Raw genomic sequence first — 22,635 nt, 5'->3', positions numbered from 1 at the left:
CTGGAGGCGGTTGATGACAAATGGCTTAGAGTAATGCACAATTTAAGTGTGGATCACCCGCTGAAACTTAGCAAATGCCTAAATGATTTAGCGCCCAGAGAAAATCCGAAGAATGAAAGGAGCAGACAATTAGGGCAACAAACTCCATATGAACCATAAAGTATTTCCGTAGAAAGATTAAATAGAACAGCAGAAACAAACTTCAAGACTAATTAGTGTGAATTTATTAAATGAAAAGGCGTAATTAAATTGATTTGTACTAAATGCATAACGCTCGGGAGAATATTAGGGCTTATGAATATTTTATTTAATATCTTAGCCCGATTGCATATTCAGAAAAATTGTGTAAGCGATTTCGTCTAACATATTTAGTTAGAACATTTTAACAAGGCACTTATTCTCACAATTTTCTTGGCTGCTAAATTTATTAGCATTTCCACCGCAGCCTGAATAACGAAAATGTGTACATTCGTTGGTCACTGCATTATAAGACCATTTGTTGCCGCCACCCCAGCATGGTCCAATATCAGCATGAGGCAATCCGCAGTCCTCTTTGTGAGTATTAACGAGGTAAAAGCTGAGTTTATTTAAAGAATGTTCCAGTTTCTAATACTGACCATGTTTAAGAGGTAAGGATCTGTTAATCAGGCACTTATTCTCACAATTTTCTTGGCTGCTAAATTTATTAGCATTTCCACCGCAGCCTGAATAACGAAAATGTGTACATTCGTTGGTCACTGCATTATAAGACCATTTGCTGCTGCCACCCCAGCATGGTCCAATATCAGCATGAGGCAATCCGCAGTCCTCTTTGTGGGTATTAACGAGATAAAAGTTGAGTTTATTTGAAGAATGTTTCAGTTTCTAATACTGACCGTATTTAAGAGCTAAAGAACTGCCCACGTATGCAGCGAGAACAAAAAAATATAAAAACAGCTTCATTCTAAGATTTGAGAACTTGTAACCGCAGTTGAAAAACTTTGGCTGAAGCGAGGAGAAACTATATTCACAGTTTAAATCTACAATGTGTCTTTCATCCGGAAAACAAGCCTCGATTCACTCGTGTCTAATTTTAATAATCAAATTTAAAGTATGAAATTTTCGTGTGAGCATAAAATAGTGTATAGTATACAAAAGTCATTCTATCTATTCTTTTAAACTAGTTGAGAGCGTATTTTGATGCAAATTATTTATACACAGGAGCTTAGCTTTCGAGTGATTTTTATATTTAATGATTCGAAAGCGAGTGCTCCCAAATGCCTCCATATTCCACAGCATAAGTAAAGCATAGACCAATCCAAATCTCATTGAACACCTTTCAAGGTCAAACAGCGTGGGCTTTTAAAGTTTCATTCAACGAATTTATTGATTAAGACCACAGCTTGAGTTTTCATTTAGCAATTTTACTCCACACACTTGGCTGCGCAGAGCTCCTCAGTTCCGAAACGATTCTCATTGCCTCCGCATCCGCCATAAATGAACTTCTTGCATGCATTTTCTTCAGGATAGTAGCTCCAGCTAGGTATGAAAGCGGCGCACTTGATCAAGCCGTTGCCATCGGCTGCAGCTGGCAGACCACAAACGGCTGAGGGCAAAGCAAAACTTAATAGAGGATCATCCATTGATAAGTATACTTATACTTACAATCCTTGAGACCCAGGGACACGCCGAACAGTGCGAAGAGCAGGCAAATTACAGCAGCAAATTTCATTTTGAAGAATTGTGATTTATTTAGGGCTTTCGTAGAGCGACTAACTAGATTTGGCTACAGAGCCCGATGTTTTATACTTATCTATGGCCGTAGGTGATCAATGAAACTTATCAGTGTGTGTGTGTCTATGTGCGTGTGTGGTTGTGTTTTTTTATATGTCAAGTTAAAGTTCATTAACAAATACTTGCAAATAATTCAAAAAATAGGTGGAGCTAAGCAGGAACAGAGTTTAGGCGCTCAGAAATCTGGGGCGCCTATTAAAAATGTTTCTCAGCTTAATAACTTTCACAAAGGAATATTACAATATGTCGAATATTCCGGATTGGACCACTATATCATAAAGTTGTCATATATTCAAGATTTCATGTCCAAACTCAGTAAAAACGACCTTCACTCTTCTCCTAGAATATCTGCGAAGTATTATCAATTCGGATTACTATATGAGAGGAACAGCTTTTGTATAAAATTGTCTGCTAGCGTACTTAAAGTACTTGAGATAGCCGTTCTATATGTTTATTAGTATAACACGTGATTTTTCTTGTTATTCAGACTACAATTAAGAAGATTATTTGGTACAGATGAAATATTTTACTTTAATACTGGCGCCCTTTACTTCAGAGTCCGCCCCTGGAGCTGTATATTTAAATGTATATGTGTTAATACATAAAATCTGTACACATATTGGTATGTATAGTGGGAGCGTGATGAATTTAATTGTGAGTGTTAGCTTTTTTACTTATGTGTACTAAGTATATAGACAGTGTCCGGGTTCTTCCCACTAATCCGAAGCGGGCTGATTGGCGCTGCTCGTGGTCGTCTCTGCCGTTTGCTGTTGCTCTGCAGTCAGTTCCGTGCTCTGCTCTGTCGCGGAAGCTGCGGTTGGTGGCGCTGATTTGCCCAGGCAGAGCTGCTCGCACTGCTCTTTGGTCTCAAAGTTGTTGCTGTTGCCGGCGCAGCCGCCGTATACGAACTCTTCGCAGGCATGCGTGTCCAGATTGTAGGCAAAGCGATAGAAGAGCGCAAAACAGCGACCCGTCTCCTTTGGCTGATGGCATTGCTCCGGCACACTGGTCGCATCGACGTCGTCAGCTGTTGTCTGGCCCTCCAGCTGCTGTTTCTCCACAACCAGATGCGTCTGATCCACCGCGGCGCTGTGCACGCACACGATGCTAAGCAGTACGCTGAGCGCAATTAGGGACAACTTGTAGCACATTTCGTTTCGGTTTCTTTGCTGCGAATGACTTCAGCTCTGATACTTAACCAGCCTTAAATAGTCAAACAAACTGCCCCCCGAAGTGAGTCAACTCTGGCCCAAGACCGCACGTATCCGTAGTTTTTTTTATCATTTTGTATTTGCTCGAATCATTCGCCGAGGCATGTAAATCACGGCGACAAGCCGCGACACCTCGTCTCGTCGCGTCTTGTCTCGTCTCGTTGACAGTTTTCAGACGTCCAATGCCTCAGTTGCAGTTCAACGCACCTATTAATATTGCTAAGCGTTATGATAGTTCAGCACGGCTAAATCATATGCTTTTTTATTTCCGCACAGCTGTGGGCAGTTCCACAATTTGTTTTGACGAACTTTTTGGATACTTTGAAAAACTGTCACGGAACAAGGCGTGCCGATCAGCATCGCCAAACCAATATCATTTATTAAAAAATTCCCCTATGTATATGAAATCTTGAGCTATGAGAGATTTAAAGAATACAATCAAAGGAGTGAGACGAGAGTTATAAAAGGAGAGAGAGAGAGAGAGAATAGGAGAATCGGTAAGAGGGAGAGGAGTAAAAATGAGAGCGTTAAAGAGAGAGATTTAGGGAGAGCGTTATGGATATGTAAAGGAAAGTATATAAGAAAGAGAGGGAGAGACTGTGTTTAGAACTAACAGGGATTAGCGAGAGAGAGAAAGAGAGAGATAGTGAGAGAGGGAGAGCGAGTCTTACTTAAAGAGATAGAGGGAGAGAAAAGGAAAGGGTGAGAGAGTGAGTAATAAATGAAAGATAGAGTAAGAAAGGATGCGAATTAGAGAGGGAGTGCAAGAGTTACTTTGAGAGAGATAAAAGAGAGAGAGAGAGAGCGAGAGAGAGTGAGATTAGAAGCGTCAGAGATTGAGAGAGGGAGACCCTAATTTTCTTAGAAAACCAAAAAGAGAAAGGATAAGAAAGAAATGAATTTAAAAAATTTAGAAAGAAGCATGGAAAATTAAAAAGCAAGACTTTACGAAAATAGAGTGCGAGAGAAAGAATGTAAAAGCTGTAGCAAGAGGGAGAGAGAGAGGAACAAAGAAAGCATGTGAGAGTATAAGAAAAGAAAGACTATGAGAAAATAAGAGAGACTACTACAGCTAGAGATAATTATAGACAAAGTAACCGTCGTAAAAAGAGAGAGAGAGAGAGAAAGAGATAGGAAGAGAAAGAATGAGGGAGACAAACAAAAAGGCGAAAAGAAAATTAAGCTTATACTCATTAATAACTGAAGGACATAAGTTCGTTCTTTAATGTCAAATAAAAAATTTGAAAATAACACTATTCTATGTAATTTAAGTGATTTTTTTGTGATCTGACTAACAGTGGCGGCAAACTAAAAGTGCTATGGACAGGAAAAGTGATGTGCCATCTATTTAAACTTAGCGGCCACCCTTCTCCGCGATTCTCATAAATTCAAGGAGGGCCTGCCCACTTCGATGTAATTTCAGTAATTTTTATTTTGTGGCGACTGGACAGTGGCCTCAAACTTAAGGTGCTATGGAAATGAAATGTAATGTACCAAGTGTTTAAACTTAGCGGCCACACTTCTCCGCGATTCTCAAAAATGCAAGTGATATTTTTTTTGTGATGTGATTAGTGGCTACAAACTGAAAGTATCATATGAATACAAACTATTGATCTAACTATTTAAACTGAACTTCCGCCCCGCTAAGCGATTCTCAGGAAATAAAGCCAGACGTACATATTTTGATGATTTTTCAAGTGGCACAGGCATAAAGGATGAGCGGTGAGTAGAAGTTTTGGAACATTATTTTTTATACTTGATAGCATCAGTTTAATTATTTTCGATCCAACACATAACATCACTGTCTGTTTTTTTGTTGGCCCAAATGCCATATAATTTATTCGGTTATATATAGTACTATTTATATTTACTATTTGTTCAAAACATTTATTTCCGAGATTACCATAAATTGGATCAGCTGGAAATTTGATATGAGTCAAATTGTTTAATCAAATATAATTCCTGTATATTGAGAATTTATACGCTTATATAGATAATTTATTTACTATTATTTGGAGAATGGCCATGGAAATATTGTGGATTAATTGAACTTAAGTTACTTCTTGACCAGACAGGCCTCTTCGCAAGTCTGTCGAAAGCCCCAACGATTGTCGTTGCCTTTACAGCCGCCATACTTGAATGTCTCGCAGGCATTCGTCTCCTTATTGTAGTAATAGCGCTCCAGGCTCATTCGACAGGGTCCCGTTTCCAGTGGCTGCAGGCATTTGGCATCTGTCGAGAAGATCGAAACTTGCAACTTAAAAATGCAACTCAAATATCTTTTTGTGACCTTACCTTGTTTGCGCTGTGGTTGTTGTGGTGGTTGCTGGTTTGGCTTGGGCTTTGAGGTGGTGCTGGTCGTGGTGGTGGCGGTCACCTGTGGTGCCTGTGCCAGCCCCTTGGGCTTGGGCGTGGTCACCGCCTGGGTCATTTGTGTAAGGCAGAGTAAAACAATTGCGGCAAGCCACAGAAATTGGGTCATTCTCGTCATTCGTTTCATTCTCAATGTGATCACCGATAACTGCGCGTTAATAGCTGCAAACAACAACTGAATCTTCTACTTTTTTCTAAGCTGTCTAGCGAGCTTTTTTAAAAATTATAATACATATAAGTGAGCTGGGTGTGCGTGTGCGATTGTGTGTATCTGTGTGTCAATGCTGTTAAGCGAGGCGTTTAACTCAAATTGCGTATACGAAGTGTTGAACACAAGCGAGCTTAATTATCAGATTTATATATGTATAAATACATACAAATATTTACACAGGCAAACGTATATGTACATAGATTATATAATATAAAAACATATATATATAGGCACAGCTAGACAACAGAAGCTATCAGTCTGATGAAGGTAACCATTTGAATACCCTTCACTAAGAGCTTGTTACAATATTTAGGCTAGCTTGTCAAAAGTCAGTATTTTAATGCCTCATTCTCTTATATGTGAATACATTCGATTCCGAAATAATTTATGTCGAATAATAGAAAATAATATTGAACGATTATCAAGAACTCAAGAACCATAAGAGCTTTATCAGGTCAATGTTTAAACAGATCTCAATATTTGATGAGTTTGCATTTGATTTGGATTTCAACTTATTTTTTGAATTGATTAAAAATTCAACTTTGGGTTAAAGGGGCTTACAAATAAATTAACTATAAAGAAACTTGCTTTACTCATTCCCGTTTTATTATGTGATATATTAATGATATTATTTATAATCTATACAAATATTAGATAAGAGGGTATCACTTTAGCCGACTACCTACAAAATTAGCCAGCTTTGCTCTGATTGTTTGCCGATCCATTCAATTATTTTTCCATAATTTGTTGGTCAACAAAGTTACACATTTTATGATGCAATAAACATTATTAGGAAAAGTAACTATTAATTTCTATATGCACAAGAGACATATTTTACAAGCAAAGATAATTTCCTGGTGTTGCAACAATTTGCATAAGAATTATCTGCCTTTAAATAACTCATGTGGCTGAAAAAGAGTTACTAAATTTAAGTAAGCGCAAGTGCGAAGACTTGAGGCTCATTAAAATTGCATTTGCAGTTGGGACAGGTCGCAGACCAGTTGGGTCTAGCCCAAGCAATAATTAGCCTGATTGATGTGGGCATGGCTAACAGGCTAAGGTTGGGCAAAAACGTTAGTTAGGTGTTAATGCATAGGGCAAATTGAATTATCACTTAACTATGCTGCTAATCATGATGATGATGATGATGATGAGGAGTGCAGTCAACAGTCGTGCTATTTATTCATTAGCTGAACTCGGCACACAAACACGCAGATACATGGGTCGTGGGTGGCACGCAAATTTGGCTGATTGAATGGCCGAAATGATGTGTATGCCTCTCTCTCTGTGTGTGTGTGTGTGTGTGTGTAATGTGGTGACAATTCAGTTAACTGTTTAATTTGCTTGAAATAATTGAAATGCTGCCCAGGCGAGACACATTAATTGTGCCGCTCGTCATCCAAAACTGCGTTTAATTACTAAATTAGGCACAGCCCCAAATTGAGAAGTTGCAACTGAGAACCGACTCGTCTCGGCTCGACATGCAAGTGTATAGACTCAGCATTCATTACTTCATTCAATTAACTCACTCATAGATGCCTGTGCGCCTTAACTGAATAGCTAAGTCCCCAGTGTATCTGTATCTGTATCTGTGTATATGTATCTGTATCTGTACCTCAATTAGCATATGCATGAGGCAGTGCGTAAACAACTACAGCTCTAAATCGAATGCCCACTTGCTGGTGCCCAGCTCTACTCCACTGGCTCTATTTTTGCACATGTATTGAAAATCAACTTCAATTTGTTGTATCTGTATCTGAAGCTGTTGTCGCTGCTGCTGCTGTCGATGTTGTCATTGATATGCGGAACATGTTTTTGTTGCCACTGCAAAGTTTTACGTCATTTCATGTGAGCGCCGGCGCCGTTTCTTATAAGTGTTATGAGTGTAGGGTATCGGTGGGAAAGTTAGGCCTACATAGATAACTTCACTTTTCATATATTTAATTTCAATAAGAAGCTAATAAAAAATGTAGGGTATTTGTGGAAAATGCAAGCCAATGAGTAAAGCAAATGCAAGTTAATAACTAGTTAACAATTACCGAAAATTATTTCATGCTCATGTTGAATCAAATCATGTTGAATTTTTACTTGTAGGGTATTTGTGAAAAAGTGAATCCTAAAATACCGACATTAAAAATATCTGCCTTAGACATTTTTTAGATATATAAAACTTAGAAAATTTTAAAAATATATTTTGGAGATATTTAAAAAGTTTTGAAAAGTTTTTTATAATGAAATTCATACGCTGCAGCCCTTTTAGTATAGGGTATCGATTAAATAGTAAGGCCTATGGATAGGCAACATAGGCTAAATAATATTTCTGTACTTACATTCTTATCTTAGCTTAAAAAGCTAAACAAATATTTATTATTTATAAGTTTTAATATTATTATGCTTACACCACTTTGATTTTTCAACGAACTTAACGTAGGGCATCAGAGCCTTAAAATAAAAATCCGAAATTTTACAAGCAACGTTTGAAGTTGTTTCAGCAAAATAATTTAAAAATACTAAAGCTGAACGTATCTTATTCAACGATCTTTTAATCAAAATTGTAGAACTGTCAACAATGTTATCTGATTTTGGAATTTTACAAAGTACATTATTGTTTACACTTACAGTATTCGTGTGATGTATTCCAATATATGTATATTATTTAAATCAATATTTACATATATTTATTTCTATAAAACTTTGAACTCAATTTTTAATTAATGCAAATCGAAAAATATGTTGTTAGTGAGCTTTTCAGCTAATATGCTTCTGTTTATACAGAGAACTCTGAAAACAGGAATAATATTGGCTATTTATATACATAAATATACATAAAGATATAATACATAAACTCGTCAAAAATTAATTTTAATAAAGAAGTTGAAAGCTTGTAACTCCCTTTTCATACCCAATATAATTTTTGTTTACAACGTTTTGGTTAATGCGCAAAAGATCATTCGATTTAGACTTGAAAAAAACGAAAGTTGATATACCCCAAGCCTCCCTCTCCCACACCAAGTATTGGAGGTTATATGAAAACGCTTTTATAATCTATTGCCAGCTATATACATTATATATTTATTTAATATTATGTATTCGTATATGCGCATTGTCACAAAAGAAAACTTACTTTCTAATTAAATGGACTAAATTTATTAAATCTCAGCATTATTAAATCTAATCTTATCGTTAGTATTTAAAATAAATAGATGATCTAAGCTAAAGCTACAGCAAACAAGGTTTGCAAAGTTTCAAAAAAGTACAGTCTGAATGAAGTAGGTGAGCTAACTGTCGATATGGCCGATATTTTCAGCACTTTTCATTTAAATTGGTCAATGTTGAATCTTGGCTAAGCAAAAAAAAAAAGAAACATTTGAAAAACAACAAACAATTGACTTAGCGTTTAGTGAGCTGTTGGCCAAAGAACGAGGCGGTTGTACGGAACTCAGCGAAATGCCTTGGCAATGGCTGTTACTTCATCTCATGCTGTTCCAACTGCTGCTGCTGCTGGGTCAGGTCAATGGCGCCTCCAAACGTGGTAAGTCTGTGTCTGTCAGTGTGACATCACGCAATTCAAATGCGCCCATGTTGCAGTTAAGATGTGCCTGCAGCCAATGGTCAGCGGTCGCTGCTTCGGCCATGTGGAGAGCTATGCCTACAATCCGCTCGAGCGCCGCTGCGAGGCCTTCATCTATGGCGGCTGCGGTGGCAACGAGAATCGTTTTGACAGTCGCGCCGAGTGCGAGTTAAGCTGTCGTGATATTTAAGCTGATGTACAAGTGAATGATGCATGTATGATGAAAGACGTGAATAACAACTGCGACTATTGTACGACTATTGTAAGTGCTTATATTCAATTAGTGGTTTGATTGGTTTTGCTGCTGGCCACGTTGTTGCGCCGCTTGACGTGTCGCGCATTGTTGCATATCTTCTCGCAATCCTCAAGCGAGCCAAAGAGTCGCTTATTGCTGCAGCCCATGTAGTGGCAGTGCTGCGTCTCCTCATCGTAGTAGATGCCCAGTGTGGTCGGCACACAGAGGCTGCTCGTGCTGGGCTTCACCTGGCACAGATCACCTGAGAGGAGGCACTTTAGTTGACCACAAAAAAATATATATTAACGCAAACTCGGGAGACTTACGTGTGCGTGCCAAAACCATTTGCCAGTCCAGGCACAGGGCCAGCAGCAGCAGCAGAGACAGCGAGATTTGTCTACTCCGAATCTGGGCACTCATTTTGCAAATACTATGTTAAGTTGTTTGGCACAGGAATTCGAATCCTATTTTAGTTAGTTTGATATTGTTTTTGTTTTTGGCTCCTGGCAAATTCAGCTCTGTATTGTGGCTGGCAAAGATATCATCAGTATTTCCATAGAATCGCTGTCGACTGTCGCTGCGACGAAGTTGAAGACAAATGCGCAGCAATGCCAGCTGCTTCCCGCCATATATATGGGGTAATTATAATTGAAATATGGAATATGAGATGTCGATGCTAACCGTAGCCGTTGGGCTATATAGTATACCGATCTGTTGATATGTCTTTCGCGTCTTCTTTTTCAATTTATGAGTTTTTTAATACTCGACACACAAGTTCAGCACAGTACAGTAGCCAAGCAAGCCAAAAATTCCACAAAATTCTTTTGGCACACTTGACAGATTAATATATTCTTCTCTATACGACTTGTTCCGGTCACCTATGCGACAGATCACAAATGAATACTCTGTGTATTCACAATTATTGTAAATGAGTGTTGCGACACTTTTGATCACTGCCCAAGCTGTTACTCTGCTGTTTGAGCTGTCGCAGACTCGACTCGAAACCTCGAACAAAAGGCAAACGGATTTGTAATCAGGTTGCGCTCTGCCAATAGCCGCTGCTGACGCTGCCGTTGACTGATAAGAGCAACAACAACAACAACAACAACAACTAAGACGTCTCGTAGCCTGCATGTGCGATGTTGATAATATGCATGGTGCTGACAAGCTGATCTGCCGCATGCCTGAGGAACGCTGCTTGGGGGTTGTGGTTCCGGCTGAAACCGGCGAGCGCCTGTTGCAGAAGGCCGGCCCACGAGCCAGGGCTCCAATCAAACCAGCTGTCAAACAACGACATTTGTATACCCTGTCTACACTTACCTCCACAACAACATCTTGGCATTGTTATATTTCTTAAAAAGCTCGTCACATATAATTTAGCATTAAAATTACTCTTCGTTCAATCGGATTGTGAGGATACAAGTTTTTTCCACTCATTTTCCACACTTGTGGGTGGAAATGTCCAAAACCCCGTGATAGAATCCACTTCTGTTCATCTGATAAAACAAAAATTGTGTAAATTTTGGACTAGTTTTTTTCGATTTGACCCGACGATCAGTTAGTCAGATCAAACAGTTTTATGGGGTATATTCCATAATATTTCAAATACTTCTGTCAGTCTTACCAATTTTAAATTAATTAACTATTTCAAATTGTTGCAATATCTAAAGTTAATGTAAATGTAAAAAAACTCAGCTTAAACTTAAAATAAAATATATTACACAGAGGCTTTTCTTAGTTTTGAATTGGTAATTCAAAAACAAAAAAGTTGTTAGGTTTTTGAAATTTTGTTTTAACATATCAGAATGATCATATTTTTAAATCTTAACTTTTTAAAGCTTATGAAGCGCCGCTGAAAATACCAAATACTAAAATTTGATTCCGTTAATACTTACATGAACTCCTCTTTCTAAAAGCCAATATAATATATTGATCGAAAATATGAATATTTTGGGGCAACTAAACTCCATCTTTAGAGTATTTTCCAATACTGTGACAAGGTGAACAAACTTAAACGCTTTAACTATAATACCCCTCGATTAAGTGTATAAATAGCTGACGCAAGCACTACTTGATGCTCAACTAAGTAAAGTAATTAATTAGGCTGCGACTTGGAACATGCCACAAGAAGACAAAGTCAAACACGTTTCAGATACGTTTCAGATTCTCATTGGAAATAAACAATTACGTCACGGGTCAGGGCGGTGATTAACACTGGAGCACTGGATTTAAATCAGACGCAGTTTGTTGTTATAGTAGACACACAGATCTGTTTATTTATTGAGAGACGCCTCATTCATTCTTATAGTAATCGCGACTGCGACGCTGGCCCCGCACACAGGTCGCGATGCAGTCTTGGTGGCTGCCAAAGCTTTGGCCGGGCGTCAGCCGGCATGCGCCAATCGAGTACATCCGGCAGTCGAGCGTGGCCGGATCATAATAGAATCCCTCGATCTCAATGGTGCACATACCCTCGGAGAACGGCGGTGGCTTCATGCAAATATCTATCGAAATCAAACGTGACAATTAGCGGCTGGTCATGGCGGAGGCACCTCACCCGCTCACTTGGTATGCCGTGCACATAGCGTGCCTCAATGTGGCCGCATCCGAGCCACCCGAGCAGCAGCAGCAGCAAGAACGGCTTCAGCGGTGACATCTGGCTGATAGTATGTATATAGCACAGCACCACCCGCCGGACAACTGAGTGACTGAGTGAGGCCAGACCGACATCAAAGTTGGCAGCGGCAACACCTCACACACACTCGCACACACATACACACTCAGCTGCCGATAGCCCCACGGGTTGCGATAAGCAGCGTGGAGCCATGCCTCAGTTATATGCCAAAGGGGCGCCCATGAGTTCGGATTGTAGGCCACAAGATCTCCATAGCTATATAGCGTAACCAGCGATAGCTAGTGAAATGAGAACAATTGGAGCATTTTTGAGAGATAGAAGTGCATTTTTGTATTACAATCGGAATAAAGAATGATCTGTTCCGTTTAGTTTAACTATTTCTTGTCAAAAATATTCGTGATATCAGAATTATTGCAGATCCAAATTAAATAGTGAACATTTTTTATATAGATTTTCGCGATGCTGGGTTATCTTAAAAGATCGTCAGATTTCACTGTATGGAAAATATTTGAAGATTATGTTGCATTTGGAAAGACGGACAAATACACTCATTACGCCTTGCAAATAAGATGAAAAGTATTTGAAGAAAAGGTTTCAGTAGTGAAATTTTAATTTCTGACAATTGGTCGATCGACTTTATGGTAGAAATTATGAGTATTTCAATGATCATGGTAAATTCACCCACAAGGGTGAAAAATGAGTGGATTTCGGAAGATTAAAATAGTAAGAAAAACGCCTTTTTTCGGTGAATACCAGCTAGTAATAAATATTTTTTATTATAATAACAACATATAGGTAATGGATGTTCTCTTAAAGCAGCTCGTTTAGATGCACATCCTTACGGACAGCATTGTTGAAGCCCTCCTTATAGCGATACCATATTGGGCTTTTGACAATTGCATCTGTTTTGACTGTTAAATAATTATTTTAAAATTATTTTAAAATATGTTTTGCTTTTCAAAGCCATTATCTTACCCTCCTCCGCCGCAGACGCTGCTGATGTTTTATGGGTAACTCGTCCAAAAAAGTCTTTGGTAAGCTGAAGACAAATTTTTAAATTAGAATTTAATAATTTATTTATTAAGTGGCAAAAAATAGGAACATACAATAAAATTTGCTACAATTTAGCACATAATAATATAAAAAAAAGCCTTGTATGAAGTGAGAGGAATGAAAAGACTAGCAAAAGCAACCCCTGAACAAATGCACAACCCCCAATGAAAAGGACCCTTGTTGTTGTTGTTTTGTGGCAGTCGCTTTCGCTTAGGATTGGCAATAAATGTTCGTTTGCGCTGATCCCACATTACGACCCCGAAGACAATGGGCAGCGAATCCCCTTATGGGTTATTAGCTTTTACAGGATTTGCCGCAGAAGCAAGAATATCGCAGAAACTAAAGCCTGCTCGGAGACGGCTGTTGAATGGGAGGGGCAGTTCCTGACATAGCTAAATTTCAATAAGCTGCGCCACAAAAATTTGCAACAAAATTGCTGCTAAGTAAATGCAAGGCATGCAAATTGATAGAAATATGGAAAGAGCCGCAATTCACCTGCTGCTTTGGCGCATTGAAGTCGGTTATTTGTTTTGGCTTCAATGTTTGCAAATGATTCGGCAGACGCGCAGCGACTGGCTTCTGCTTTGTAGCATCCACTGGAGCGGCTGCGGAGCTCTTTGTTGCATCCGCCTGGTCACCTTTGGGCGCGGCGCGACGTATGCGCTCCAGATCGACCTCGCGTGCAATCAGCTGGCGACTGAAATAGGGCAGCGTCAGACCGGTAAATCCTATAACATATAGATCATTTTTTATTAATTGATAATGTTGGTATTGCTTAGTCGGCTGAGCATTGAACCTACCTGGAAATGCACAGAGCGTATCCAAGTCCGGTTCGGTTTGAAAAACATAATGACCCTCCGCCGATTTGACTTGCACAAAGGTAACGCCAAGATCAACCATTACTTGAATTGTGTGCCGCAGATCATATTGCTCCCTGTAAGAAAAAATGATTTATATAGTTGAAGATTTAATTAGTGGATTATTAAAATTATTATAATCTAATCTTGACTACATAGCTGATGAACTGAAGTCGAATTCCGTTGAAGTATCTATGAAATAATACGCATATTAAGCATCGAATTTGGTAAGTCTATTAAACATTTTTGGCAGCTCATGTCATTATAGGGATTATATTAGGGATCAGAGTCGACTGACTCTAAAATACATATGAATTGGCTACAGCAAGCTTTTCAAGTGGGCTTCCATTTAGCGAGCGTCTTTTCTGTTCAGTGTCCCACAATCTCTACCGTCAACAAACAAATAATATTCTTGCCAAAGTTTTTAAACTTAAAACTAGAATCCCTTCTTTGCGTGTAAGTCTTAATGTCAGTAATCGATACCAATCTGCCTAGCCCGTTTGAACTGCCTTGGTATTTCCCACCCACTCTCAAACTTTTTTATAAAACACTCACTTTTGTGATAGCAGTTGAACAGCCACCGAACGCAACTGTGGCGATAAAATCCGCTTCAGCAGCGGCACCGTGTCTAGTAGCAGAGTGTTGCCCTGACCCACGCCCTGCGCCGATGTGGTGACACCTTTGCGCAGCGACAGAAAGATGTTGCGCTGGTTCGTCCACTTCTGATTGAACTGTGAATAAAAAATGGAAGAGTGGCAGAGAATGAGAAAACGAGAGACAGAGAATGGGGGTTGGGTTAGTGTAAACAGTGGCAAATCTATGCAGAACTCTCATTAATCTTGTGATTGCATTTGAGGCACATAATGCACAAGAAATTACAAGGCTTGATTGTGTTGATTATGCACTTTTCTGTGGCCCTCGCCAGGACTGTTTGCCCCAGCTAATGAGGATTGCATAATACATGAGGCTGGCTCAAAAGAACCTACACTGCTTACATGCTAAATGAAAAGAAATGATGCGACCCGCAGCTAACGTTGCCGTCGACGACGACGTCGTTTGCTTACCTCAAAGCCACGCGTGGGAAATGCAATTTTCGGCCAGGCCAGTGTGGCAAAGAGCAAATGCCAGACCACAAAGCCGTACTGTAAATATGGATAGATGCTATAGTTCTGCTGCCGTGAGATTTGATGCTGCACCGTATCCGAGAAGCAGAACCATTGAAGAGCCTCACAGATGCCCGTAAAATTCGGATCCGGCATCTTTTGCTGCAAATAGTTCTCATAGACGCCTTGGGTGAGCCTGCAGAAATAGTTTTAGTTTGAGTTTTCAGTTTTTTTCATAGAATATAAGCCCGCCTACCGCTCGTAATCTCCGCTGGAATGCACCACGTCGAGCACATTGCGCACTCGCGTCGCCACAGACATGTTCGTCATGGTCACCTGGACACGCTCCTCGGCATTGTTCGAGCTGCTTTGCTGTAGCTGTTTCTTTGGCCGTTGTATCTGTGAAGAAGGAAACATTTCATGTAACATGTTGTATATATATCAATTTGTAAGGATGTGTGTATCATAGAGTTGGTCTGATCCAAAAGGAGCTTAAAAGGTTTTTATTTATCGGGAAAGTGAAATAGGCTTTAGTCTAAACTTATTTAAATGAAGCTTTAAATTTGTTTGAGTTCTGCTTTTTAGATTTTAAATATGGGCTACTAATAATATATAATAAAAATGATTTGAAACAGGGTCATAGATTATTCGCATGAACATGAGAATAACTTAACTTTGTGAAGTCAATTTGAAACTCACCCTAAACACAGCACCCCACACATCAAACAGGCCCTGATGGCGATCCTTTTGACCCAGATTATTGTTAAGCACATCCTGGAGCGTAAGACTGTGCTTTTGTACGCTGTAAAGCAAACAAAAAATAGTTAATAAAAAATACAAAAATGCTTAAAATATAAAAATTTAAATAGCAAACAAAAAGTTTCTTTTATCTTAAATATGCATAAATCGCATGAGACTATGATTAGCCAAGAATCGTTTAGGCTGTTTAAAACTAAGAGGATCCACCTATATTGATGGATAGTTGACAGATATATATAAATTCTTGAATCCTATTAATCTTATGATAAGTTTTATAACTTAACTTACTTGAAGAACTGCATAGATGAGATGCAACTGCGCACATCGTTGCCCGATTTCTCAGCCAATGCAATAAGCGAGCCGAAGTCTGTTTTCAAGTGCTCTTTTTTGGCAATTTGCACCAGCCTAAGATATACAAATCATATTAATCAAACCAACCAACTGCAGCCACAACCACTTTTGCAGCTTACCGCTCGGCCAGACGCGCTGAATCGATGGGCGGAAAGTTGACCACAAACGCAATTTGGCGCAAGGGTCGCAGCGCGGGATCGTAAATGTCGTTGCAGATGCAGATGATGGGACGACGCAGCACATTGTGCTCCGCCTTGGCGCCCTTGGCCTTGACCTTGCTAAATATGCCATCGCTAACAAATTTCACCAGATACTCGATGGATTGACGCGGTGCGCCATCAATTTCATCTGCAAAGGATCAGGAAAAGGTTACAAGTCTAAAGAGTATTTTTAAAATTCCTGCGCCCGCTTACCCAGCACAATGCAATTGGGTCGTTTATCCTGATTGAGCACCGATGACATCTGTGTGCCATTCTCCAGTGCCAGCTTAAAGGCCTCCGGACTGCGATCATCCGAGGCATTGATCTCGCGCACATTGTACCCTGCATGACGGGCAATTGTATGCGCCAGCGTCGTCTTGCCCAGACCAGGTGGACCGCAGAGCAGCGCCACCTTTTGCATGGGCCTACCCAGTTCATCCACATTGGTGTTCAGCGCTTGACGCGCCTTGCGCTGTCGCCAGCCGCCATTGGATTCAAATTTTCCAGTGCGTTTGTTGAAGCTATTTAACTGGTGGGCGCCCGATGCTCCAGTGTTGGCTGCCTGCTGTTCCTGCTTGCTGTGAAAGACCTTGCCAAAGACCACCTTGTCCCACATTTTAAGCCAGTAGAGCAGACTGCGATTGGTCATCTCATCCGAGAGCAGATCAATGTATTTACGCGGCTTGTACTTGTCCACCCAAAGGCGTCCCATATCTGGACTAGATGGGGCTGGCGCGGCGTTGACAGGCTGCGTGGCGGGTGCCAATCGTCGTAGCACCTGAAATGGCAGACTATTAGAATAATATTTGTCAGCATTATACGCTAAACTCACCAGCTCGTTGGCTTCCTGCCACACCTGCTGCTTGGCCTCGCCCAGTAGACTGTCTATTAGATTGCCTCGCGCGCTGAGTAGCTCTAGCTGCCGCCGCTCATAGTCCTCCGAGTGAAAACGGACGTAAAGGCGCTCCAAATCGCTGCGTTGCAGCGCCAGGAATGGCCAGGAGGGAATTTCATATGAGAGGTTCTTCATTTTGAAGTCGTGCAGCGCCCTCAGACGTGATACATCATCATGGCGCACAGTTTTGCTGGTTTCCCGCAGCTTGCGCCTCAGCTCCAGTATACGTTCAATGGCTTCGTTATCGCGTTGCTCCTCGGTGCGCGCCTTCTTTACCATGGGATCCTCATAGCTTTCGTGATACAGATCGTCAATGTCGCCAAAGAGATCGCGTTCCAGTCGCCGCTTGTTGGTGCCGCGCAGCCCCAATTCGTGTAGCTGTTCTGCGGCGGCGTTCGGCAACGGTGCTCCGTTGTCTACAGAGACATTTGCTACCTCCTCTATGGCCGGCATGCGCTGCAGGGGCGTAGAGCAGCCGCGCCCCACTGTCGGGCCTCTGGGCGTGCCAAAGAGACGTCGATTCACATTTCCGCCACCGCCGGCATCAGTTTGAGTGGCACCGAATGTAATCTGCGATAGCTGCGGGGAGCTCAGAGTGGTATTGCTTAAGCGTGAGACATCCTTGATTGCAGCAGCAGCAGTGGGTGCATTTGCTCCTTGCTTTTGTTGTTGCTCGAGTGCAGCTGCAGCCTGATGCGATGTGCTGGGTCCATCATTAAAGGCGTCGAACTCGTGCGGCAAGTCCTCGAGCAATTCCATTTCATCCTGGTACTGCAGCTCGAACTCTTCATTCTCATCAGGATATTGATCCATTTTGAGATTGACAAAAAACAGCAAACCGCAAATAATAAACAATAAACAAGTGCGCAAGGTTCCCGCCAAATTAATAATACAGCTGTTTAAAGCTGTTTGCTATGAAACATCAGCCACAGTCTGGCAACGCTGCTCAAAATGGCAGCGTGTGGGCCAAGACATGTGAAAGGTGGTGCATGAGTGGTTGACTGTACGGCTGTGACATCATTAAATTGTGATTGCATGATATACACATATATGAAGAACACAGAAATTGTAGTTTATGTTAAAAACGAGTTTATAAGGATTTCCAGCTTGTAAACTATTGTACTAGTTTATTAATTGGAATTATTAGGCTATATATGTCTACCTGTGACGTCATTTGATTTGGTTGACAACACAGCACGGCGCATGTCAACAGCGTTACCTTAATACATTTACCCATGTGCGCCCAGCTCCAAGTTTTTTTACAATGCAAACTCTCAGTCACAGTTTCAGCGTTAAGAACGCTAATTCGCGATAAAGTTGATATATCCACAAGTAAATTAAACATAATTAAGTGTATTGTAGAAGACAATATCTCAAAGGCCGACATGCGTTCATAATATAAAAGAAAAACAGTTGCTCGTTGATAGCAGCAGCAGCCACAGTAACAACAACAAGTCCAGCTCGATAGCGGATAATCTGCTGGAGTCTTCGTCTGTGTTTTTGACTTCTTTGTGTGTGCAATTTTCCGCATCGAATTTCAAGTCAAAATGTGCTTGGAACTTTGACGTCATCAACAACAACAAAAGAAACAGAGCAGCAGGCAGCAGAGAACTTTGCCCTGTCCTCGCCTCGACCAACAACAACAACACAAACGACAATCGGAAATTTGCTGCTGAGGTGAAAGTTTTTTTGTAATCATTGGATTATTAAGTGATTGTTATTGAAAATGGAACGCTGGCTGGCTGCTCATGACTGTGAGGAGGATGCAATGGCCGCACCCTCTGTCTGCCCAGCGGCAGCTGCAGTTGCGGCCGCCTTGCCTTCCGCCCAACGCATCCACGGCGACATCAGCGCCAATCGACTCTGGACATTTCGTGTGTTGATGAACGAGGAGATCTCCGCGTGCGAGCAGCTGGCGATTGTGGGCAGTTGTGAGGCGCTGGGCAATTGGGAGCATAGCGGAGCGGCTTTAATGAGCCGACAGGAGTCGCAGGAGGAGGAAGACGAGGGCCACGTGTGGACGGCTCAGGTGTATATACCACAGCATTGTGACACAAAGTATCGTTATATGGTCTGCGGCGTGGATGCCGCATCGGAGCAGCTATTGGTGCGTCGCTGGGAGGTGCAGCTGCAACCGAGGTGCATTGAGGAGATAGATGAGCAGCCGACAGAGTGCCAGGACACGTTTGGCTATGTCAATGGCATGCACAAAGTGGATCGCGGCTGGCTGACCAAAGAATCGCTGGTGCAGCTAAAGTTCTTTTATGCGCCCTTCACCTGGAAACAGCGCATGAAACGACGTCTGGTGCACGTCAAGGTGACGCCCATGAATTTGCGCATACCCGTCAACGGCTGTGCTGAGGTGGCGCCCGGGTCATCGCTCGAGGATTCGCTATCGAATGACACGCACGACACTCGTGAAAATGGCAACGACAGCACAGCCTTTGCCTTCAGCGAGGTGGTCACCCTGAGCGCAAATGAGTGCGAACTGCGCATTCAGGAGCAATTTGGTGTAGCTTGCACGGCCAGCGACTTGGTTATCTTTCATCTGACCGTTTCCGATCTGGAGAATACGGCTTATCTGGTTGATTTGTACAGTTATAGCTCGAAAGTGGCAAGAGAAGATGGCCCGCCGTTGCACTTGGGCTATCATTATGTATTGCCCAATTTGTTTAAGCGCTCCGAGGGCAATCTTGAGCTACCCATTACCTGCGCCAAGGGCCATCGTCCGCTGGGCATGATGCGGCTGGGCTATCTGATAGTCCGACCTTCCTCTCACAGCGCCCACATGGACATGCGCGTGAGCTATGCTCGCTATTGGAACAATAAGTGGACCGGCCTGGACGTGGGGCATCGCGGCTCCGGCACCAGCTTTAAGGTAAGTTTATCATAAATGAGTATAAATGTATGATTTTGTTAAATTTATTAATATCGATTTATTCTTACTTCTGTCAACTCTTCCAAAAATATCAATTTTATAGATTTATATATGAAGAATCCTTTAATTGTCCGTTTTGTGTCGTTCTGATGATATACGTACATACATACATACATACATACACAGCTATATGTACAATATGATGAACTTAAGGTATTTTGCACAGATTATTCTACTTAGCAGTTTGCAGTTCATTCAGACGATTCGGAAGATGCGGGCTGGAGCATTAAATTAAACAAATCAGTTCTGAAAATTCAGACCATGTTTATAATCGACTCAAGTCATTAGCAATCGATAAGCATATGTATACTCTTCAACACACTAGGAGATATAGTCTCCACTACACCATCAGATAAACAAATCCGATTTTTCACTTTCTAACTTGGTCAGAAAAGTCATTCCATATTTCTTCACAAGCGCTAGACAGTTAACATATAGATAACAGATAAGAGTTGTGTTAATTTGTTTATTATATAAATAGTTGTAGAAAAATATTATTCAATGCGATAATAATCCACAATCGCATGTTCTAGACAAACATGTTTGCCTTGGCAAAAATTGAACGGAGAATATATTTCAATTAGTTGAGAATGAGAGAGTTCCAAAATGATATTGCATTTAGTTGCAAGCCTCCAGTTTACGGGTTATATTATAGTATTTGGATTATTAATTAATTGCATTTAAATGTCATCACCTGGATTTGGTATATATATTGTTTATTTTTGGAAGTGTTCAAAAACGTCATTTAAAATTTTATCAAAACCTAAAGTGCCCAAAATAGCTATTAAATGATCATAATTCTAGGCCAAGGATGCAGTTATCCGGGAGAACACAATCACATCGCTAAAGAATGCCGCCGAACATGGCGCCGACATGGTGGAGTTCGATGTGCAACTTAGCAAGGATCTTGTGCCGGTTGTATATCATGATTTTATGATATATGTATCGCTGAAGAGCAAGTGCAGCATGCAGGAGCATGACTTTCTGTCGCTGCCCATGCGCGAATTGACGCTGGAGCAGCTAAGGAAATTGAAAGTCTATCATACGGCCGAAGGGCTGTCACGTGAGACGCGATCCTTTCAAAACGAGGATCAGCTGGAGCATCAGCCGTTCCCGCAGTTGGCGGATGTGCTAGATGCGTTAGATGAGCATATAGGATTTAATATAGAAATCAAGTGGTCGCAGCGTCTGCAAGACGGTCGCATGGAGGAGGAGTTTGAGCATGTGGTCGATCGCAATCTTTACATCGATTGCATTCTGGATGTGGTGCTGCGCAAAGCGGCCAGCCGTCGGATTGTATTCAGCTGTTTTGATCCAGACATATGCACCATGTTGCGCTACAAGCAGAATCGTTATCCGGTCATGTTCCTAACGCTTGGACACACCTCCAAGTACGAGAAGTATATGGACCCGCGAGGTAATTCCATGGAGACGGCCGTGTGGCATGCTGTTGCCATGCAGCTGTTAGGCATTGTGGCGCACACGGAGGACTTGTTGCGAGATCCCAGCCAGGTAAACTGAAGCTTTGGCCTTTGTTGGACTTTTACCTAAACGGGCGTTTTAGGTAAATCTGGCTAAGGAGCGTGGCCTCGTGCTTTTCTGCTGGGGCGATGACAACAATTCCAAAGACACCATCAAGCTGCTTAAGGAATTGGGTCTGCATGCCATTATTTATGACAAAATGGATGTCCTAACCACCAAGGAGGTCAAGGTGAGTACTTATATTATATATATAAAAATCCATACCTTAATGATTGTTTCTCTTCACTTGCAGCAAAGCGTTTTCTTGTTGCAGGCAAAGGACAGCCAAAAGGAGATGCTCAAATTGCAGGCACTCGAAATGGGCCACGTCTGGCACACCTCCGCATCGGGCAGCGAGGAGCAGCAGGCCTGAACTTTGCATAGCTTTAGCTTAACACATTAACCGCAATCCGAGACAGCTGATTGAAAGATGTTTATTTATATATTTTCTGTGGATCAGTCTGTTCTCAATGGAAACTCTCCAATTACATAAATATTGCGAACACACATACATGAAAACACACACACACACACACACACGTACTCATTTTCTCGTCTAGCCAATTTACATTTGCATTTTCTAGTAAATTTTAATTGTTTTTCTAAGTTGCCTACTGAAATCTTTTTCCTACGGTATCAAATTGTTTTTGTTTTTCTATGCACTGATTAACGCTTGTTATTACAGTCCACTCTATATTCCAATTTTTACATTTTCAAATATCTTTTATTGAATGCAACTGCGAAAAATTGATTTACAATAAAATAAATGATAAAATAATTCGTATTTCGAGTTACATTTGGTAAACTTTGAAGTAACTGCGGAATTATTAAATGCAATTAATTTTAATAGTAAATCGCCTTAAGATATCGAACAATTAAATATGTACAATCTCTTTAAGCTGAAAAATCAGATCAAAATGTTGGATACAATTACCATGAGCTCCGAAAA

At 41.0% G+C, this 22,635-nt stretch overlaps 8 protein-coding genes and 1 long non-coding RNA gene across 10 annotated transcripts in view; 3 read left to right on the top strand and 6 right to left on the bottom strand.

Annotated features, from left to right (window-relative positions):
- Window positions 1–1,339: 1,339 nt before the first annotated feature.
- On the bottom strand, window positions 1,340–1,786 carry LOC135435595 (male accessory gland serine protease inhibitor-like). Its single transcript, XM_064692744.1, has 2 exons — window positions 1,645–1,786; window positions 1,340–1,585 (listed from the first exon to the last, which is right to left on the bottom strand). Exons 1-2 carry the CDS (start codon window positions 1,709–1,711, stop codon window positions 1,404–1,406), a joined length of 249 nt encoding a protein of 82 aa, XP_064548814.1. The 5' UTR covers window positions 1,712–1,786; the 3' UTR covers window positions 1,340–1,403.
- A 407-nt stretch (window positions 1,787–2,193) lies between these two features.
- LOC135435593 (early lactation protein) lies at window positions 2,194–2,960 on the bottom strand. Its single transcript, XM_064692742.1, has one exon. It carries the CDS (start codon window positions 2,922–2,924, stop codon window positions 2,490–2,492), a length of 435 nt encoding a protein of 144 aa, XP_064548812.1. The 5' UTR covers window positions 2,925–2,960; the 3' UTR covers window positions 2,194–2,489.
- A 1,713-nt stretch (window positions 2,961–4,673) lies between these two features.
- Window positions 4,674–5,543, bottom strand: LOC135435594 (spleen trypsin inhibitor I). Its single transcript, XM_064692743.1, has 2 exons — window positions 5,280–5,543; window positions 4,674–5,216 (listed from the first exon to the last, which is right to left on the bottom strand). Exons 1-2 carry the CDS (start codon window positions 5,482–5,484, stop codon window positions 5,041–5,043), a joined length of 381 nt encoding a protein of 126 aa, XP_064548813.1. The 5' UTR covers window positions 5,485–5,543; the 3' UTR covers window positions 4,674–5,040.
- Window positions 5,544–8,728: 3,185 nt separating this feature from the next.
- Window positions 8,729–10,782, top strand: LOC135435597 (PI-actitoxin-Afv2a). The gene is made up of 2 exons (XM_064692747.1): window positions 8,729–9,100; window positions 9,157–10,782. The coding sequence occupies exons 1-2, from the start codon at window positions 9,016–9,018 to the stop codon at window positions 9,327–9,329; spliced, it is 258 nt and encodes an 85-aa protein (XP_064548817.1). The 5' UTR covers window positions 8,729–9,015; the 3' UTR covers window positions 9,330–10,782.
- LOC135435596 (uncharacterized) lies at window positions 9,397–9,844 on the bottom strand. The gene is made up of 2 exons (XM_064692745.1): window positions 9,701–9,844; window positions 9,397–9,636 (listed from the first exon to the last, which is right to left on the bottom strand). The coding sequence occupies exons 1-2, from the start codon at window positions 9,792–9,794 to the stop codon at window positions 9,416–9,418; spliced, it is 315 nt and encodes a 104-aa protein (XP_064548815.1). The 5' UTR covers window positions 9,795–9,844; the 3' UTR covers window positions 9,397–9,415.
- Window positions 10,783–11,617: 835 nt separating the features above from the next.
- Window positions 11,618–22,635, bottom strand: part of LOC135435609 (protease inhibitor 1) — an 85,943-nt gene continuing 74,925 nt past the window's right edge. Inside the window, exons 2-3 of one of the 2 annotated variants that reach the window (XM_064692758.1) lie at window positions 11,940–12,044; window positions 11,618–11,878 (exon numbers count right to left, since the gene is read on the bottom strand). In XM_064692758.1, the coding sequence (XP_064548828.1) occupies window positions 11,667–11,878; window positions 11,940–12,030 (303 nt within the window). In that variant the 5' untranslated portion in view covers window positions 12,031–12,044 and the 3' untranslated portion in view covers window positions 11,618–11,666. Of the gene's footprint in view, window positions 11,879–11,939; window positions 12,100–22,635 lie in introns of those variants that run through there. The other variant, XM_064692757.1, reaches the window with a different exon arrangement.
- On the top strand, window positions 12,130–12,945 carry LOC135435610 (uncharacterized). Its single transcript, XR_010437399.1, has 2 exons — window positions 12,130–12,732; window positions 12,805–12,945. It is a non-coding gene; the product is annotated as an uncharacterized LOC135435610 (long non-coding RNA).
- cutlet (chromosome transmission fidelity protein 18 homolog) lies at window positions 12,767–18,118 on the bottom strand. The gene is made up of 12 exons (XM_064692753.1): window positions 17,165–18,118; window positions 16,546–17,110; window positions 16,252–16,480; window positions 16,070–16,186; window positions 15,722–15,824; window positions 15,279–15,421; window positions 14,984–15,218; window positions 14,475–14,650; window positions 13,863–13,996; window positions 13,558–13,790; window positions 12,985–13,048; window positions 12,767–12,920 (listed from the first exon to the last, which is right to left on the bottom strand). The coding sequence occupies exons 1-12, from the start codon at window positions 18,038–18,040 to the stop codon at window positions 12,820–12,822; spliced, it is 2,976 nt and encodes a 991-aa protein (XP_064548823.1). The 5' UTR covers window positions 18,041–18,118; the 3' UTR covers window positions 12,767–12,819.
- Window positions 18,458–22,464, top strand: LOC135435608 (glycerophosphocholine phosphodiesterase GPCPD1). The gene is made up of 4 exons (XM_064692755.1): window positions 18,458–20,105; window positions 20,970–21,677; window positions 21,730–21,876; window positions 21,940–22,464. The coding sequence occupies exons 1-4, from the start codon at window positions 18,954–18,956 to the stop codon at window positions 22,057–22,059; spliced, it is 2,127 nt and encodes a 708-aa protein (XP_064548825.1). The 5' UTR covers window positions 18,458–18,953; the 3' UTR covers window positions 22,060–22,464.

The sequence above is a fragment of the Drosophila montana genome, unplaced genomic scaffold, assembly GCF_035044405.1.
Source record: "Drosophila montana isolate Dmon_TW-CO22-7 unplaced genomic scaffold, ASM3504440v1 contig_3639_1, whole genome shotgun sequence".
Taxonomy (NCBI): Eukaryota; Metazoa; Arthropoda; class Insecta; order Diptera; family Drosophilidae; genus Drosophila; species Drosophila montana.
The sequence above is the reverse complement of the archived record's forward strand: the minus strand, read 5'-3'. Positions and strand labels throughout refer to the sequence as shown.

Excerpts from the sequence above, each read along its gene's own strand:
- LOC135435593 (XM_064692742.1), bottom strand. The coding sequence starts at position 2,924 with ATGTGCTACAAGTTGTCCCTAATTGCGCTCAGCGTACTGCTTAGCATC.
- LOC135435595 (XM_064692744.1), bottom strand. The coding sequence starts at position 1,711 with ATGAAATTTGCTGCTGTAATTTGCCTGCTCTTCGCACTGTTCGGCGTG. Across the intron at positions 1,586-1,644 it reads GTCCCTGGGTCTCAAGGATT|CCGTTTGTGGTCTGCCAGCT; the intron begins GTAAGTATAAGT and ends CTTTGCCCTCAG.
- LOC135435597 (XM_064692747.1), top strand. The coding sequence starts at position 9,016 with ATGCCTTGGCAATGGCTGTTACTTCATCTCATGCTGTTCCAACTGCTG. Across the intron at positions 9,101-9,156 it reads CAATGGCGCCTCCAAACGTG|TTAAGATGTGCCTGCAGCCA; the intron begins GTAAGTCTGTGT and ends CCCATGTTGCAG.
- LOC135435608 (XM_064692755.1), top strand. The coding sequence starts at position 18,954 with ATGGAACGCTGGCTGGCTGCTCATGACTGTGAGGAGGATGCAATGGCC. Across the intron at positions 20,106-20,969 it reads GCTCCGGCACCAGCTTTAAG|GCCAAGGATGCAGTTATCCG; the intron begins GTAAGTTTATCA and ends TCATAATTCTAG. Across the intron at positions 21,877-21,939 it reads TAACCACCAAGGAGGTCAAG|CAAAGCGTTTTCTTGTTGCA; the intron begins GTGAGTACTTAT and ends CTTCACTTGCAG.
- cutlet (XM_064692753.1), bottom strand. The coding sequence starts at position 18,040 with ATGGATCAATATCCTGATGAGAATGAAGAGTTCGAGCTGCAGTACCAG. Across the intron at positions 16,187-16,251 it reads TCAGCGCGTCTGGCCGAGCG|GCTGGTGCAAATTGCCAAAA; the intron begins GTAAGCTGCAAA and ends TGTATATCTTAG. Across the intron at positions 13,791-13,862 it reads TACGCTCTGTGCATTTCCAG|GATTTACCGGTCTGACGCTG; the intron begins GTAGGTTCAATG and ends TATATGTTATAG.
- LOC135435594 (XM_064692743.1), bottom strand. The coding sequence starts at position 5,484 with ATGAAACGAATGACGAGAATGACCCAATTTCTGTGGCTTGCCGCAATT. Across the intron at positions 5,217-5,279 it reads ACAACCACAGCGCAAACAAG|ATGCCAAATGCCTGCAGCCA; the intron begins GTAAGGTCACAA and ends TCTTCTCGACAG.
- LOC135435596 (XM_064692745.1), bottom strand. The coding sequence starts at position 9,794 with ATGAGTGCCCAGATTCGGAGTAGACAAATCTCGCTGTCTCTGCTGCTG. Across the intron at positions 9,637-9,700 it reads AATGGTTTTGGCACGCACAC|GTGATCTGTGCCAGGTGAAG; the intron begins GTAAGTCTCCCG and ends GCCTCCTCTCAG.